This window comes from Polyodon spathula, chromosome 7, assembly GCF_017654505.1.
Source record: "Polyodon spathula isolate WHYD16114869_AA chromosome 7, ASM1765450v1, whole genome shotgun sequence".
Classification (NCBI taxonomy): domain Eukaryota; kingdom Metazoa; phylum Chordata; class Actinopteri; order Acipenseriformes; family Polyodontidae; genus Polyodon; species Polyodon spathula.
The window spans coordinates 5,996,064-6,014,024 of NC_054540.1; the positions used below are offsets into that span (position 1 = coordinate 5,996,064).

Genomic DNA, 17,961 nt, shown 5'->3' on the forward strand with positions numbered 1-17,961 from the left:
TTATCCTTATTACAAGCCCATGGAGATCCCTTTACACTCTAAAAACTGTAGTATATGTTATTGTATTGACAGATAAAGTACATGTAGATCTACAGCCATGAATTCCTTCTTCCACCACAGGTTCCACTGTTGACTCTGTGCCAAACCATCTGGTAAAACCACTAGTGTTTGCACTCTTTAAAAGAACAGTAAAGCTAAGAAAAATTATTCCACTAGATATTTCATATAAATTAGTCTCTTCGTAAGTCTTGCATGTCCCTGTATGAAAAGCACAGACACACATTATAGTACTTTAAAACATGTAGAAACTAGTTGACTTCTGGGTGTTGCTTTGGCCCTTTTCAGTAACCGACAACTGCTTGTCTTAGGACAAAAAATGTGCCAGTCTAACAAAACAAAAAGTACAAACTCTGGGCAATTATATGTCCATTGTTTGCTAAGAAAAATCATCACAGAAAAATCAAATATATATTTAGAATAAATTGTTTGTTCTGTGTCCTATAAGATATCCAAGGCATTTTATAACATCTCATTATTGACATTGAGCTCTCCACAATGAGTAGATGACATGTTTTTTTTAAATCTTAAAAAGGGGGCGACCTAATTAACTCTAACCAATATTTTAAGCACAAAACCAGTGCCAGAGGACACAGTTGGAGATAGACTTAGGACAGAGGGCAGTATAAAAAGCATTACTTCCGTTTTGCTGATGATGAATCATTAAGCTATTAAGACCTGACTTGACAGAGTCTTGAGAAAAAGCAGCTGCTAGGAACAGGACAGGCACCGATGGGCTGAATGGCCTCCTCTGCTTTGTAACTATGTTCTTTAGATTAAAAGCAGATGCTTGAGTAGAAATGCTTAGAAAACGACAAAGAACAAACCAACAGGGGACAGGTACGGTACCAAGAGCATCAGCTCAAAATCTTAAATCCTTATTACAGCGGGTCTATAAAAAGAGTTGTGAAAAGAGAAACAATTACACTAACTGCTCTGGAAATACCTGGCATTCCAGCAAGTTACACGAACACAAACTGCCAAACTACTCTGTGAATATTTAGTCCTGTTTAAAAAACAAACCTCTGATTTTAAAGATTGGTTGCAAATGTGTATACTGGCACAAACCCACATTTAAAACAATGTTACTTAAAGTATTGCTGTTCACTGTATATCAATAAACCAGCACAGGTATTTCAGTAGAATAGATACAGATTCTGTCAGCAGATCTTTTATGCAAAGTATTATTTCTCATTGTCATGTCAAATGACTAGTTTGCATAATAAATGCATTTACTCCAATGGGGCTGGAAGTTGCCAGCAAGTGCTGTGCCAGATACAAATTCCAGCATGACTGTGAGCATGTACTGTAGCTGCTGCAGAAATCCAATGCAGCCCTTTATAACACTGCCCCTTGTATATATAGTGTACAGACACATCTTCACTATCCTTTTATTTTTTTCAGTGCAAATCGGAATAAATCTGTTACAATCTTTATGTGCATCCACTGTTATAAACTGTGGCAAAAGCATAGCAAAATGCAGTAATGGATAGTGAAAGCACGATAAAGCAGCAGCACTGGGAGGGACAAATGCTAAACCATGGCAACAAATAATAAATGCACTGCACTTAAAAGCATGTGAAAAAAAAATGCAAAATGACCATATATATATATATATATATATATATATATATATATATATATATATATATATATAGATATATATAGATATATAGAGAGAGAGAGAGAGAGAGAGAGAGAGAGAGAGAGAGAGAGAGAGATAGAAAGCAGTAGGGAGTAAGTAACACAAGCTCCATCAGTACTAATGCACTTGCATTAACACACCAAGCTGAATACTTCTAGCTGGGTACATTACAGAGGCCTGCATCTATTTAATTGAGGAAACTATACACCAAAGGAAAGGTTTAACCAAAATCTGACCTATTCTGAACACTGAGGAAATAGCAGACAGTAGACTACTTACTTTAAGAGAACCATGTGGTTGTGTAAAGACTTCCACTTGAAAATTAACCCTTAGTGATATTTAATATTCAAACCCTAGGGATATCCAATTTCTTCTCCACTAAAGTCCCATAACTTAAATAAAACATGAGGGTAGAAAGAGAATTTCCTGAACAGCCATAATCTTTCAGGAGAACAATTACAAAAAAAAAGAAGATAGATTATATATATATATATATACACACACACACACACACACACACACACACACACACACACACACACACACTGCCAGACAAAACTGTACAGTATCAGTTGGCTGGTAAATTATTTAATAATTTGACTATATATGAATAGCTCTTTTTTTAGCTTCAGTGTCAAGTTTGCACCCCTTGTACAATAAAAAGCTATAAAAGGTTTCAAAATTAGAACTGTATAGCTCAGAATGCTTCGCAGATGGATTCAACCTTCATCCAAGTTGGTTTGTGGAAAAGTTACACCAATCTGAATAATAGCTTGTGATTACCAGCAGTCTTAATGCAACTTCATAAGGTAAAAGACTGCTTAATGATGTTGAATTCTTACAGGTGCCCCATGATCAATACAGCACTATTGTATTGGACTAGCGTTTACCATTACTATACTGACACCTTAGGGAATATCCTGTTCTTGGCTGAAGTGGAGGGCATAATAAATAGCACCAAATTCTATATTAAAAAAAAAAAACAAAAAAAAAAAACACACATTACAGGAAATGAAGTTTCACCATTCTCCTACGCTACACTGTGTGACAGGTCCTTGGCTTGTGTGAATATTTACTGTACGTTCCTAAATAACTTTGGAACCTACTCGAGACAAAGTTGCTCTTTCAAAATGTCAACATTATCCACCATCCCTCCCTAACAGAGCGAGTCTGGTTACAGTGAAGTTGCTTTGTGGAATGCCTTACCGCAGTTTTCCCAAACAACAGCAGATGAGCATTTAATAGGAATGGAAATATGCTGTGTACACAAAAACACAAACAAACTCAAAACAAAACAGATGCTTCTTACAGGAGAGCTATTTTTCTGATGTAATTTTAGACACTGTATTTTGATATTTGGATGCCACGTGGACAGCCAAGTATTTTAGTTAATGGGAGAACAGTTGCAAGGTATTCTATATATATATATATTTTTTTTAAAGCAAGGAGTAAGCAGGCACAGCTAACAGTGAGTAAATTCCTGCATTGTTTTATGATGCTCACAGGTCAGCAGGTTAGGAGAGTCAGGAATATAAGCTTTCATAGACTGCTGCTTAGTGCTGATTTACATGCTTCCAGGTGGATTTTAAAGAGATATCTGGCTATAGCTTGAATGGTAATTTAAAGAGAATTCGATCCCACTGTCTGGGCTGTGTAAAATAATGCATTTGCATCCCGCACAGAAACAAAATAAATCACGATGTGCCTTATGAAGTGCAGCATTAACCATAGAGCGGTAAAGTGTTTCTAGAATAAAACCTCACTACAACGAACTTGCATCAGCGCAGGGGGTTCTTTTCAGTGAAGCATGTGACAACAAATATATAAAAAAAACATGAATTCTGCAACACTTCCATGCTCATACAACACCCCAGTCGTGACAGAAAATCAAGCTCAGAACAAACCTATACATGTTTGTAAGTGAAAATATGACCGTGTGTGGGGAGGTTGACTTGAAACTAAGACATAATAAAGTAATTAACCTATTTTGATGGGAAGGTGTTCAAAAGATACTCAAATCAAAGATGTAAGAACCCCAAACTTTTTTTCCCTCTCATGCCTGTCAACTGAAGCTATCTATGCTTGTCCTTACGGTGAACGAAGACGAGAAGGTCAATTCACTTTTGAAAAGTCAATACAGCTCTGAGGGCCACTTCATTTGGGGTACAGGAGAAGCATGATCGGAACAGGAATAGCTCTGATGCTGCTTATAACAGCTACAGTTCAAGTTATTGTTTTTTTTTTTTTTTTTTATTGTTGTTGTGACTGTAGGGGACTCTGTTCTTAATAATTCCAAATGTCTTTAAAACAGACTTGAGGCCCAATTAACATTTAGCAATGCTGAGATTTCAGAAGCAAATACCTGATTTCACGTCAGAAAATTAGATTGAATTATTTACAAGCAGTGCTGTTCTGTCTGTACAAACTAATAGGAGTGCTCATAAATAATGTACAGGAATGGAAACAGATAACAGCTTTATATTGACAGTGCTGGAAACCTGGTTGCTCTTTTTCATTCAGTGGATTGGCATTATCATAACGAGGACTTCACATTATCTGTCGGCATACTGCTAGCACGTGACCAGATACGGCAAGCACAAGTTGCAAATTGCCTCCAAATGGGTACAGTCACCTCAGAAATACGATGCTGTCAAGATATACTTGCTTATAGATAAAAGTTAGTTTGTTTTAAACCACTTCACAAAATGTATCAACAGTAACCTTAACGATTAGCTGGTCAACTGTCAGCCTTTTTTGCCTGCAGCAGAAAACAATGTTTTAAAATAGTTAAACGAAACTCAAATAAACCAGAATGCTAATATAACGGACATAAAAAGTGAAGCGTTACAAAAATATACTTTTCTAAAAAGGCAAATCTGTGTCAGAGTCTTTTGGAGGGGTGAAAAAATAAATAAATCAACAAATGAATAAATATCTCCGACACCAAGCAGGCTGGAAGTGCCCGGATCACGAACACCACAGTGTAGAGTTTGAAGCCTGTTAGGAAGAAAACAACGGAGAGCTGTTAAATCTGGCTTCCAGACAGACTCTCATTTAGTTACCAAAATGATTAAGTACAGTAGCATGTCCTGTTTCATAAGAAAAGCATGGAAGCAACAATGTTGTAACATGGATAACTGAAAACGCCTTTTTTTAAAAGCAAATTCAGAAACCACAGCCTTCCCGATTCGGAATTGCAAAATCAATATTAAAAACAGCATTTCTAATTTTCTCCGCGTATCCCTTCCTGTTCAATAACAATTGCAGTTACACTTTTAGTATAAGAGCTCATGAAACTTGAGGGGCAATAGCCACAATCAGGCACAGTGCCAGCAGTAAGAAAGGAACTTATTTAACCCCTAAAAATGCCCTAGTTTGTGATGTATAGTTTTAAATGGTGTGGGTATCTATCTATCTATCTATCTATCTATATATATATATATATATATATAGATATATATATATATTTCCATTAAGGCTACTGTAGGGCAGATGCTCCACAGTATTCCATCCACATGTCAATCACTGTACCGCAAAGACTCATTACTACATCGTCTCATCCTCCAAAGCCACTATTTTTGCTACTATATATCGATTGTTTTGCATAAAATTAAAAGGCTGTTAACTTCAACTTTCCTATCTTTTGCTTTTGACGAACCCATGGGTGTACCTTAGAATGCCTGTTGCCATTTGTTTGGCTACTTTTTATATGGTATACAAACATTAAAATAATAACAATTTAAAAATGTGTGTGTGTGTATATATATATATATATATATATATATGTTTAAGCTATAGCTTATGTGATAGCTTAAGCAGACATGTCATGTTAACAGTAATCATCTGCATGCACAGGTAGAATTAGGATGCTCGTATTACTGTAAATTCTACTAAGGAATGTGTTTTTCAAGTTTCCTCATAACTGACAAGCAGTTCTATAGACACAGGTAAACCTGTAAGTGTGACCAGCATACAGAAAACAAGACTACACAGGTGAGAAAACAAATGAAAGAAAGAAAGAAAGATCCTTACAAAAATTCTGCATCAATGATCCTGACACAAAGCAACTCTAATACCTTGTTACTGTAGGCACGGAAATAAAAAATTAATCCAACTAATTAAAGCAGTGGGGTTTAACATTGCAATCCAAACCCTCTGGAAAAAGTTTAGCTTGAACAAAAAAAAAAAAAAAAGCAGGAATGAGGCAGCTTAAGCATGCCAATGTGTTGCCACATGTACTGCATAATACTGGATATTCTCCTCCTCGACGAGTTGTGGGGGGTAAAAAACAAAACACAAAAAAAAACCTCACTTCACATAACCTATTTCCCTAACCTAATAAAACTGCAACAACAACATTCGACAAGAACAACAGATTAAACCATTTCTCAGCAGAGCCAGTGTACCAACTATAGAACTCCCAGTCAGCAAGACCAGCAATGCATCCTGGGAAGCCCTTGGCTTTTAGACAAATGAACAAACCTAGCCTGAAGACAAACGAGAAAAGGCATTAATAGTAATTTTTATTATCAATAAATAATACATCAAAATGCACACAAGGTTTCTTTTAGATTGTTTAAAACACAATTTAAGCCACATACCTCAACCACCACCCCACTGCTTTAATTGGGAAGAACTTTTAATCTAGAAGTGAGCTGACCCTCAACATGAAATTCAACACCAGGGGGGCACATTCTCCAGTCTGTCGAGCAGTGCAACTGATATCAAGTGCTGTTCGGAACAACTCATTTTATAATTGGCCATGGTACTGCGAAGTCTAGTCTAGTTCAGTGTAGCAACAGTGCAGTAAAAGCATGGGAAAAATCTACTGGTATGAGCCTTGATAAGAACTGGCTGCTGGGTCTACTCCAACACCCAGACTCCATCCTCAATTCCAGAGGTGTTAAAGGATGCTGTAAAATACTTTTAAAACTACTAGTGAAATAAAAAGTTGACATTAACAGCAAGTATTTCTAAAATTTGGTTGTGTGTATGTGCTGCTGTATTTCAGAAAGCACAATTTCTAGAAAAAAATAGGAGGGAGGAGTGAGGTAGGTACAGTAGCTAGCTAGACTGCTTTTGAATAAAATAATAATACAAAAAAGAAACAAATAAAAACAAACTACACATGTACTGTACAATATCAGCATTCGAAAAGAAAATAAAAGCCTTTCCTAATCTACTGGGCTTGGTCACACTAAATGTGCTGTTCAGCTGTACTGTTGTTTCTGTACAGATAAGATTAACCGATTAGCAAACTTATCCAGCATAAAACTGAACTCTGTCTCCCCGGACAGCTTAAAATCTTTCAATGAAACCTGGCCATGAAGAGAAGGTTTTAGCACCAGGGGCACATTTCTGTTATCTGGGAACAGGAAGCTCACAGTGTGAAACAGCAGTGCTTACTTGGGGCGGAAAAAAAACACACACACAGAGCAAAAACAGACAGCATAGTTCTGCTGGCAGTGTGCCGGCACAAACCCCTCCCCCATAGGATTATCTACTGATGGAATCCCAGTACAAACAGGAACTGGGGCCATCCAGTAGCCGCATGCCCACTGCCTTATACTGCACCTGGATCACTATGTCACTATGTAACATGGATCACAAAAGGTTAAAACAGGAGCACAGTAACAGCAACAGCAGTAATTCTGCTGTGCCACTTGCACTTTTTAGATTTGTTTGGGCTATCTGCAAGTGAATTCACAAGCTCTACATGGTTATGTATGGTAAAGTTCTTTTTTATGTTTGTTTTTACATCTGTACAGAAAAGCACCAGCACATGCCATTTTTACTTTCAAATGATGCAGCTTAACATTCTTTTTTTTTGGTTGCTCAGTTCTGGCTGGGATATCTGCATTTTTGTTCTTGTTTTAACATTTTACTGGATGGTGGAGAATGTTTGTCCCTCTCATTTTTACGCTAAATGGAATGGAGACAGTCAGTGGTGATAATGCTTATAAAAGTCTTATCCACAACTGTGTGCTCCAATAAAACAAAGTAGAAATTGAAGTATATTTTCAAAGAGTAACAAGGGTAAGACTTTGTTTCCCAAATAAAGCAAAGTAAAATCAGCCCCCCACCCCAGGTTATCTAATAAATAACTATTTTATGACACCTTGTATTGTACATGAGGAAGACAGTTTTTGAAAATGTTATAATAAGCAACAGTTTTAATGCAGCCAAGTTTACATGTGGTGGATCTGACCAATAAACCACAGTCAATGGTTAACCCTAACATGTAGACTGCATGTCAAGATGTATTAGTCAGGTTTTACAGATGTGAAAGGGCAGTGCCTTACCCATGAATCATGATCATTAGGGCTCCAGACACTTCTTGCAATATGCAGAGAGGAAGTAATTTTCTTAATCTAGATCAGTGGCAATGCACCTTTAAAAAGAGTCAGATTATCAAGATTGGAACATGGCTAGACTGTGCAAGTTCTGGTTTGCCAGCTAACAACCCACACAGAGCAATCCAGTACGGCAACAACAACAACTCAAATGGGTTCTCCGTTGAAAAGAAAGGAGGAATTCCTTAAACCAGACCATGTTCGTTGCCGTCAAGGCAGTCAAGCGTCAAGAAGTGGAGTAGAATTACTGAACAGACATGCAGCATTTGTCTGGCTATCTTCTTTCTGAAGAGATAACAAGGCTGCATTTAACCCTATTATTATAATCCCAAAGTGAAACTTTCAGTTTATACAAAAAATGACTCACAGATGACCACAATTACTGTTCTTTGAAGACATCTTCAGCGGGACTAGTAATTTATTGCAAATATGTATATTAAATTGACTGACCCAAATTCATACCTTTAATCAAGCAAAACTTTATTTACAAAATTTTAATCTCCAAAGCAGTACACTCCATTGAACACGAAAGAGCTGTGCGCTTATCTAATGAGCACAACCACTTTGTTGTTTAATGTCCCTAATCTTATTTCATTAAGTTTTGAAGGGATTACTGTGTGTAAGCAGCTAACAAAAATAATATCTACATACAGTATTGAATACAGTAGTCATAGTATTTTCATACATGCATCAAATTCCTGCCAACACACCCTCTGGCTTCAAAAAGAGACAGTACAGATTAAGCAGTGGAGGCCGGGGCTTTACAACAGGTTGTTTAGGGTGACAATCTCTGTCTCCGAAACCCTGGTAAAATAGTCTATAAACTAGTTTATAAAAGACTTCCTTGTGTCAGGTGTAAACAGGAGTCATTATGCCTAAGACACAGTGTAAATGAAAAGCCAGGATCACTTAAAAACTGCTCAAGCTACAGGACTATCTGTTCTGCTACTTTTTGTGTACCATAATTCACACAGCGATTATGGTAGGATGAGCCAACTCATTCCCTGTATTTTAACACACAACAATCCCTTCAAAAGCTCAAGACTGTATATGCGTACTTTACAGCTGAAAACTCACAGCATCTTTAAGACACACACACAAAAAAGGCAAGTCTGCGTCTTTGTGCCTGAAGTGCAATAAATAAGTTCTGAAACCCGTCTCCAAAAACTGCTCAGCCTAGTCCAGCTGTACAGTAATTACTATCATTTAGCTGTCAATCAGTTAAACTCGACTCAGATAATGGAAACATAGACACTTAACTACAGCACCAACAGGGGGCCCACAGTACCACTGTATCTGACCTAAAATTGTTCATTGGAACATACAGCAGGACAAAAGGCTGGTTTTAGACAATTACTTACAAAGACGTTTTATCAAGGAAACGGTATTACTGTGTGGTTTTTAGATATACTGATGAAAAACACACAGGCATAAAAACAATACAGATACAAATGTAGAGAATAATTAAATACTGTACTCCAGCTAATGGATAGGTAAAACTTGGTGAACCTATAAACTATGTTCCTTTTCTGAAGTGTGCTGTCCAGTCCTGTCCTAAGGGAACATGTCACAAGTGCGACCAATTGGGAAAACAACAGAAAAAAAACAAAAAACAGTAGCCCTGCTCCTCTCTATTAATTTATGAACATTTTGTTTATTTATGCGAAAGTAATATCCCTGCTGGCAAACCAGGACAAACCTAAATGAAACTAATCTCTGTGATCTCTGCTCTGCCTGCTTGTTTTTTTAACATGGCTCTGCCTCGTGCCTCATAGCACTACTAGGGGTGGAGTCCTTTCACAACCCAACCCCTGTCATTTCTTATTGATCAAAATAATAATGCAAAGTAGAGAACCCAACAGAGCACAAACTGACCAGGGGCCAAACAGTATATCCCAGTGCCACTTTTTCCTGACACCAGTAAGACTGCTGTGTTTTTGTGTTTCCTTTTTTTTTTTTTGAAGGCAGCACAGCAGCAGTCCCATGACAGGTTTATGTCTGATGCTGACCCCTGACAAGTTGCTGGCCATTGTTAAACAGTGTGTGCAGACACTGCTGTTGCACGCCATGTACCAGGGCAACAGGTTACTTTTGTATTTCATCAAAGGCTCCTGAAGAAATGTGGCAGAAACGACAGGCTACATAAACACAGCTAAAACGCCCCAGGCTCCCACCTAAAGAAAAACACAGAGAACCTCGAGATTCCTCAGCTGCCTCTCCTCTTCTGGGTTCACTGCAACACTGGGTTTGTTGTGGGCTGTAGTGCGGTGCTATTTCTGGGAACTCAACCTTCTTAAAGTTTTAGTTGTTTATTTTATAACCTACAAAGGGTTTACTTTGCAGAGCAGCATACAGAAAAAATATCCTGGTGCATCCAGTAAAGGTGCAGGATACTCCCTATAGCCTGGAGATCATGGGTTCGAATCCAGGTTATGTCACTGCCGACCGTGACCTGGGGTTCCTAGGGGGCGGCGCACAATTGGAGGACGCGTGTTCCAGACTCTGTTTCCCGAGGCGCCAGGGGGTTGCAGGTGAATCAGGATACAAATAACAATTGGGCATTCCAATTTGGGGAGAAAACCAGGGTAATAAGGGATTACATTTGACTACATTAAAAAGAAAGAAAAAACATCCTACATTTCTGTTTGTTTCTTACACGACTGGTTCAGCAGCTTGCCACTGTAGATGGTTTTAGAAACAAACTAGTGGTAAACTATTGTCCTCAAGCTGAAACAGAGATGCACGACTTACAGACTGACTCTTACAAACTAAATAGGAATGAAATCATCCCTCATGAGTAACAGATAATAAGGCTTGAGCATTCAAGCTTTAGATAGATGCAAACTAAACAAGGCTATTTTTAAGAATGGCAAGTGACCTTCATTTTTGCTTTTGTAATTTGTCGCCATGTTATGCACACTCCCACCTAGCTACCTCTACTTTAGTATACAAAACATGCATCTCTCCTTTCAAAGCACAACTCCGCCCCATCCCCAACACGTGTGGCCAATGCACCATTTTTTGTTTTGTTTTTTAAAATACCACAAGTGTCACTACATTAAAAGGGAGGCGACTGTAGGCAAAGCAAAATGTCAGAAATACTATATCTAGGCGATATTGCACAGAGTTGTGCATGCTTTCCTGCATAGTTACAGCTTGGTCTGTGTCTCCATTATTCTACTGAAATGAATACAAACAGATTAATGCCTAACCATGCACGCTGCCCTGATTAGCACTGACTCACAAATCTACCCACATTAGTCAAACCTAATGCTGCTGAACTAACAACAGTGTTGAACAAACAAGTCACATTTACACCCTGATAATGAAACAAATGTGTAACAGTGAGATAGATTTGTAAAAAGGTCAGACTTAGCAAATCAGCAACCGGGATCTAATCCTCTCTCTCTCTACAGTATCCTTTCCTGTGTGACCCTATGAATTCCCTGATCTGTCTCGCAGGGAGAAGGCTGGTGAATTTCCCTTTTCTTTTTCTACTCAAAAGGTGTAAAGAGGCTTGTGATTTATTTTTTTTTTAATTTATTTTAAAAACAGCTCAGATTAGGGTTTCAACAGAGTGTAATTTTAATTAATTAAAGTGTGCAATTCAATGCTACATCTTAAACGGCAAGAGAAACATTTAGAAACAGTATTTTTATTTTTTTTAATGTCTCAATCCTAAAATTTGTGATGTGATGCCAAACTTTTGTTCTTAGCTGTACACGAGAACTCTAACTAAACAGGATTATTGTTGGAGGAATGGGCAGCACTTTCGTAACTGCTCAATAACTTTATACAGAAGTTGATTTATACAACCTCTTTACAAAGGTAAAGCAGCCTGCAATGTCTGCAACACTGTTTCACCACCAGTTCCAAGCCTTTTTAAACACCTGTTTAGGCCTACATCTTTCCATACATTTTGATGGAACCAGAAAACTTTGGTTGATCAGTAAGACAGTGACTCTCAGTGAAGGTAGTAACATGTAATGACATCTATACAGCAAGCACCGTAGCTTAATCTGTCCATGGAGCGCTGGGTCACCAGTCTGATCCCTAACTAATTTAAAAAGCACTCAACCCATTCAACCCACACCCATGACATTAACTGGCTTGCTAGGATTGCTCTTGGTGGATGTGTTCAGTTAAATCCAAGAATCCACTCTGAAGCACACTGCTCTGTTGGTGTAATACACAAACAATACATTTACATGAGAACCAGCTACCTGAAACTCTGTATGTAAAGCAGTCACTAGATACTGAGCCATTGCAAGGTTTTAAATGCAAATTAGCACAGTTAACAACACCAACTTTGATCATGTGTCATGCTGTGTGTGCATCCTGGAAGGCCACACAACAATAGCCACACGCTGGCTGGCAAAGAACTAGGCATATCAAATGGTTCACGAGATACAAATAAATGAAGATTTAAGACAGTGGATTTATAAAAACATATAAGCTCCCATCACAGGAGATGCTCTATTAAAATCACCACATTTTTATTATTTCAAATCAGTTTGCTAAAGAAATATCCAGTCATTTACAAATGCTGAACAGGTCCTAAACATTAGACATTAAACATGTGACTCTGGGGAAATGTTCCCCTTTGTGTAAACTTCTCTGGAATTCTGTTTCAATCACAGATTGTCTGGTTTCCTATGCAAAATCCATTTCTAGGACAACATGCTTAAGATTCCAGCACAGAGTCAGATGTGCAAGTGTATTAATTCAGAATTAAAATTATCAGGTGCTGTCAGTTACCTAATTGACCGCAGAGGTACATTATCAAAGCCTCTCTTCTGTGTAATTAGGAAAACAACACTGCGGTTTCACACAGTTCTAGATCATCATGCAAGCAAACAGAGAAGCTGCCCATGGGAAAAAAACAAAAATGAAATAGGCTGTGGTGTAAAAGGTTCAGGAATTCTGGAGGGCAGGAAAGGGAAAGACTATTAACAGGGGACCAACCTATTTATTTAAAAACTAGATTTATTGATAACTGCTGCGAATTAGAAATAACATAAGTAAAGTATCTGCCTGGCTTATTTATAAGAAGCTTGTACAGGTGATGGAGTAGGCGACCACCGAAGAGAAATCCAATATTAGGTTTTGTAAGAGAAGGAGAAAAAAAAAAAAAAAAAAGAGGATGGCACAGACACAGTATTAGAAAAAGGTATTATATAAATCATAAGGGAGGCTGAAGAAGCAGCACCTACAGCAGCTGAAGGGAACCAATACAAACTGATTCCACTTTTCAGCACGCCACAACAACACTCATCTTAAATAATTAGATTCTACTTAGAACAAGAGCATCTCATTGCATCCACAGCTCACATATCCTCAAATGAATGAGAAGGAGCGTAGGCCGATCTTTGAGTAAGTTCAGACAAATGTAAATTGGGCAAAACTCTTTGATCCCTTTATTTCTGCCTACGTATAATGCATTTGTTTTTTCTTATGATTGCCATCATACTGAATGATTCAGTACATTATAAAATTCAACTAGATATATGAAAATTAAAAGACTAAGTTGTTACAGGAACTGGGCCATTAACCACTGGTGATACAAAATACATGACACATACCAAGTAATCACAGAACAGATGTTTACCAACACACCTGTCATCAATAACAAAAAACTGCCTTGACACAGGCCTTGCTGATTGCAAGTAGCGGCAACACAAATACTATGTTCTGTAAAGCAGTTCAATTCAGCTGACACACAAACACTGCACAAAAAACTAAACTTGTATCACTATCCAATCTCGTATCTCTTGGATTAAGAAACAGTTGAAATGTACTTGCCAGGCCTACATCCTCAATCATGACCATGCTAATTAGAGAGCCCGTTGGCACAGATGGGTATCACACTAGTTCCTCTGGCTTTTCAGTACTTGTGATAAATGACTTTTAAAAAGCCTGCGTGCTGCAGATATACCCCAAGCAGCAGCTATCAGGAAACACCAGCCCTGCATATTATGGAAAGCTTTGTTTTCACTTCAAACACCGAGCCAAACATTTCTGAACTCAGTAACTTGTACATGCTTTGAATAATATGTTGTGCAACTACATGAAATCCTACCATCTACTACTAAACTATTCTGAAAAATACTCGACTGAAGGACGAATCACTTCTATTCTGCTCGAATTCAGAAGTTTTTAAAGAACTCCAAAACAATAACAAAAAAAATCTTAATAGATTTGTAATAAACTGTCATGTTTGGATAGGTTGTCTATCTTTTTAAGTAGAAAATAATCTTCATTACATACTTAAAAAAACAAAACAGGACTGGGAGATTTACTCAGATGAAGAGTTTACTCAGAGAGCAGACACATCTCCTAGCCTGCTGGCAGAGAGTTTGTCTCAGTGTAATGTGACACCTAGTTGGAATGTTTAAGATCTGATTGAAATTCTGGAGACCCTCTGTTGGTTTTACTAAGCCAAAATGCAATTATCTTTTTTTTTTTGGGGGGGGGGGGGGGGGGGGGGTGTTGACTGGACAATCATTTGTTTTTCAATCGTCTTCAAAACTTCCGCTTGTAGTGATAGTTCCTATGAGAATCAATCAGGTTGCAACTTCACTGAAGTTGCACAGTACAGTTCAATTTAGAATACTCCCTTGCAGCACTGACAATCACAATTTTGGCATGATAATTGTGTGACTGAACATACCATTATGGGTAGAATTGTCCCAAACCCAAATTATTGTTATTTTTTGAGGTTGGTACTTCGGACTGGCTAATGACTGGAAATCTTAGCCAATTGGGATGCTGGGTGTAAGTCACTTAGCCAACTGGAACCCAGGGTTACTTCAGAAAGGGAATTATCCCCAGAAACGAATAGTTATTGAGCAGGTGACCAAATTGCTCTGCCCAGGGCAGAAGGCCTGTGGTAAACAGCCAGTAATGTGGCAAACAGAACATTCTGACATTGCTTTGTCTACAATGTTGGGTCAATCCACAACAAATCAGGTAACAAGGGTCATTTCAACAGAGGATTGTCTCAGATTTTGAAGAAACTCAATACCTGGCAGTGCTTTTTATTGCAAAAATTAATAAATAAATAATTTCAAAACTGCAGTTGCAATATTGGAGTGGTTCAGAAGTAATCCAGCGTCGTTGTTGTAGGTTTTAACCTAGAACCCATTTTGTCAAATATAAAACTGAATGATCTTTAACCTGGGAACATTTGAAAATGTCCTACCTTTAATGATTCTGGAAAATAGTGATTATATACACACACACACACACACACACACACACACGAAGATATATACGTAGGACTGAGTAAGCTTTTCTTCCGTATTATGGTGTCATCACTCCATTTTCTCACTATTAAGGAGATCTCCTTTTATGTGAACTTGAGTGAGCTGTTGTGTTACACGTAATTACTGCTGTTTTTACCCATACTGAAATTTTTCTTTACTACATTTCGTACCATGTAAGCATAGAGTATCTCTTTGACTCTTGAGCTTTACTTCTCCCATTAAAACAATGTAAAGGTAATCAACCACATAAAGCTGAAGCCACTAACAGATAAAAACACAGAACGTCTGTACAGCAGTGAAACACTACTTTTAAAAAACCCCATCTGTACTGCTGAACCTCGTCTTCTTTAATATTAGCATCACAAGTGTATCTATGTAGTATTAAAACACACACACACACTAGACGGGCCTCTTCTGTGAGTTGCAGGTGAACAATCCCATCTCAGGTTTCTGAGATAGTTTTTATAAATTACTCGGCCTTCTGGCTTGTAATATATGACGTCACAGAAACCGTGGATGTATTTTTTTTTCCTGTAACTCACTGAAGCCCATCTTGTTATATATGAATTGCAAATCTTACATATGAATTGTAAACCTTAAAAAACACTTATTCCTCAGAAAGAAAGAAAAAACTTGATTTACTAAATTTTAGAACTGACTGAAATTCCACAGAACAAGGACGACCGTGGATCCCCACAATGGTAAATTTGTGTCCCTACTCACAAATCTAAATGCTAAAATATATATTTAAATAATTTGGAAAATGAACTTGAATGAATATGTTTGCATGCTTTTCATAATTACAATTCTCTATTCGAACCTTATGTAGTTACATATCCAAATGCTTTGGTGTTATTACTTTGTGGATTGATATATTGTAATTATTAGGCTACCAGATAGTCAAAATCCAAAAACAAACATTTCTTAAAAACACTGAGCCCAACCACCTACTGAAAAGCTGTGAAGCCGGTTAGCGTGGTGTACACCCTAATAAAATAATTGATAGTGCAAGAACCAACTGTATCGTAGTGTATCAGGCATTATGAGGGGGGAAGTGTATTAGTACCTACCTCACAGGGTATGTTGACAACACCTGTGGATCTTCGCTTCTCTCTTATTTTTCTTTTATCGATCTGCCCCTTTCCTTTCCTGGCACTAGGGCCAGAGCCCTTGCTCTTTTCCTTGCCTTTAGAGCTCGCTGCAGGGGAAGGGGTGCTGTCTTTGTCGCTCTCGCTGCAGACATTCCCGGTGCTGTCAGCCTGTGGGGTCCCGGGGAGTTTCTCCGGTTGGGGTTGAATCTTCTTTAGGTTACCTCCAGCAGGGTCGGCTCCCCGACCGGCGACCGCCTGTTGTGGGTCATCATCGATCTTCCGGACAGCCGAGGAGGGCTGCGATCGGGCCATTGAATGAGAAGAAACCGAAACACAATTAAAAGTTGAGGAAACTCCGCGATCAGGGTTACCATTGTTGTTTAATTCATTGCTTGACCCGACTACTCTCCTGCCGGCAGTTTCATTGTTATTCTTTCCAGCGACCACTGTAGAAGTTGTTGTCACCGTGGTGCTGCTACCACTTCCAGTACTGCTGCCAGAAGCAGCAAGCTCCCCAAGCATTTTAGCCCTCATCTTTTCTCTTTTAGCCTTCCATTCTTCCAGAAAATCCGTTGCTGTATTTGGTGCTCTGAAGCCTCCGGTCGCCATGTTATCTTTTTTGATCAATAATAGTTTTTACTTCTTGTTGTTGTTAAAATGGGAAACAAACACTTCCCAGAGTTGCTGTGCCTGTCTTGCAACTAAAACCGCAGCATTCCTCTGGCATTAAACAGCCAATATAATTATGCAAACACAGTAACGAATTCGCTGCACACTGTGGGAGAAAAAAAATAAATAAACACACCGGCAATTTAATTTGGCACATCTCACAACCTGCTGACGAAGTTTCTTGCAAGCCAAACAAACAGTATATCTCAATACACATTTCTCCCAATATAACAAACGGTCATATCTTCATAACAAATCGTCTTTTAGTAATGAGATACAGCGATACTGCTTGAACCTGTTTTTGCCAGCCCGCTATCCCGGATTTTTTTTTTTTTTTTTTTTTTTTTTTTTTACTGTACACAAGGGCTCTAACTTTCAATAGAAAGTCTTCCAAGCATGCATACTTCATTAAGCTGTTAGATGTAAAAAAAAAAATCCTTCTTAGCGCGTGTCTTGAAATAAAAAGAAAACTACTTTGGTTTCCTACCTGTTTTCTTTCCTGTTGTCTGTCGCGTGCTTTCCAGGTGTACAATCCCGTGGATGGATCTCTCTCTCTCTCTCTCTCTCTCTCTCTCTCTCTCTCTCTCTCTCTCTCTCTCTCTCTCTCTCTCTCTCTCTCTCTCTCTCTCTCTCTCTCTCTCTCTCTCTCTCTCTCTCTCTCTCTCTCTCTCAGCTGAGTGCGAAGCAATGAACGCAGCAGTTTCAAACAGAGAGCAGTTACCTCTATACTTCCGTGAATGGTACATAATATTAACCCTAAAAAACGAATAAACAATTTGCAAGGTCATTATTAAAATATAAACAAAGTAATAATATTATACAAAATATATTAATCAAGTTAAGCACATAGTCCTAACATATTTTAGGACTAGCTGATACAT

The 17,961-nt window shown here is 38.1% G+C and overlaps 1 protein-coding gene across 1 annotated transcript in view; it reads right to left on the minus strand.

Annotated features, from left to right (window-relative positions):
* The window catches only part of LOC121318050 (PRKC apoptosis WT1 regulator protein-like), a 63,879-nt gene extending 46,228 nt beyond the window's left edge, over nt 1–17,651 (minus strand). The window contains exons 1-2 of the mRNA XM_041254286.1: nt 17,568–17,651; nt 16,391–17,186 (exon numbers count right to left, since the gene is read on the minus strand). Coding sequence (XP_041110220.1) covers nt 16,391–17,020 — 630 coding nt within the window. The 5' untranslated portion in view covers nt 17,021–17,186; nt 17,568–17,651. The remainder of the gene's footprint in view (nt 1–16,390; nt 17,187–17,567) is intronic.
* Nucleotides 17,652–17,961: the final 310 nt, after the last annotated feature.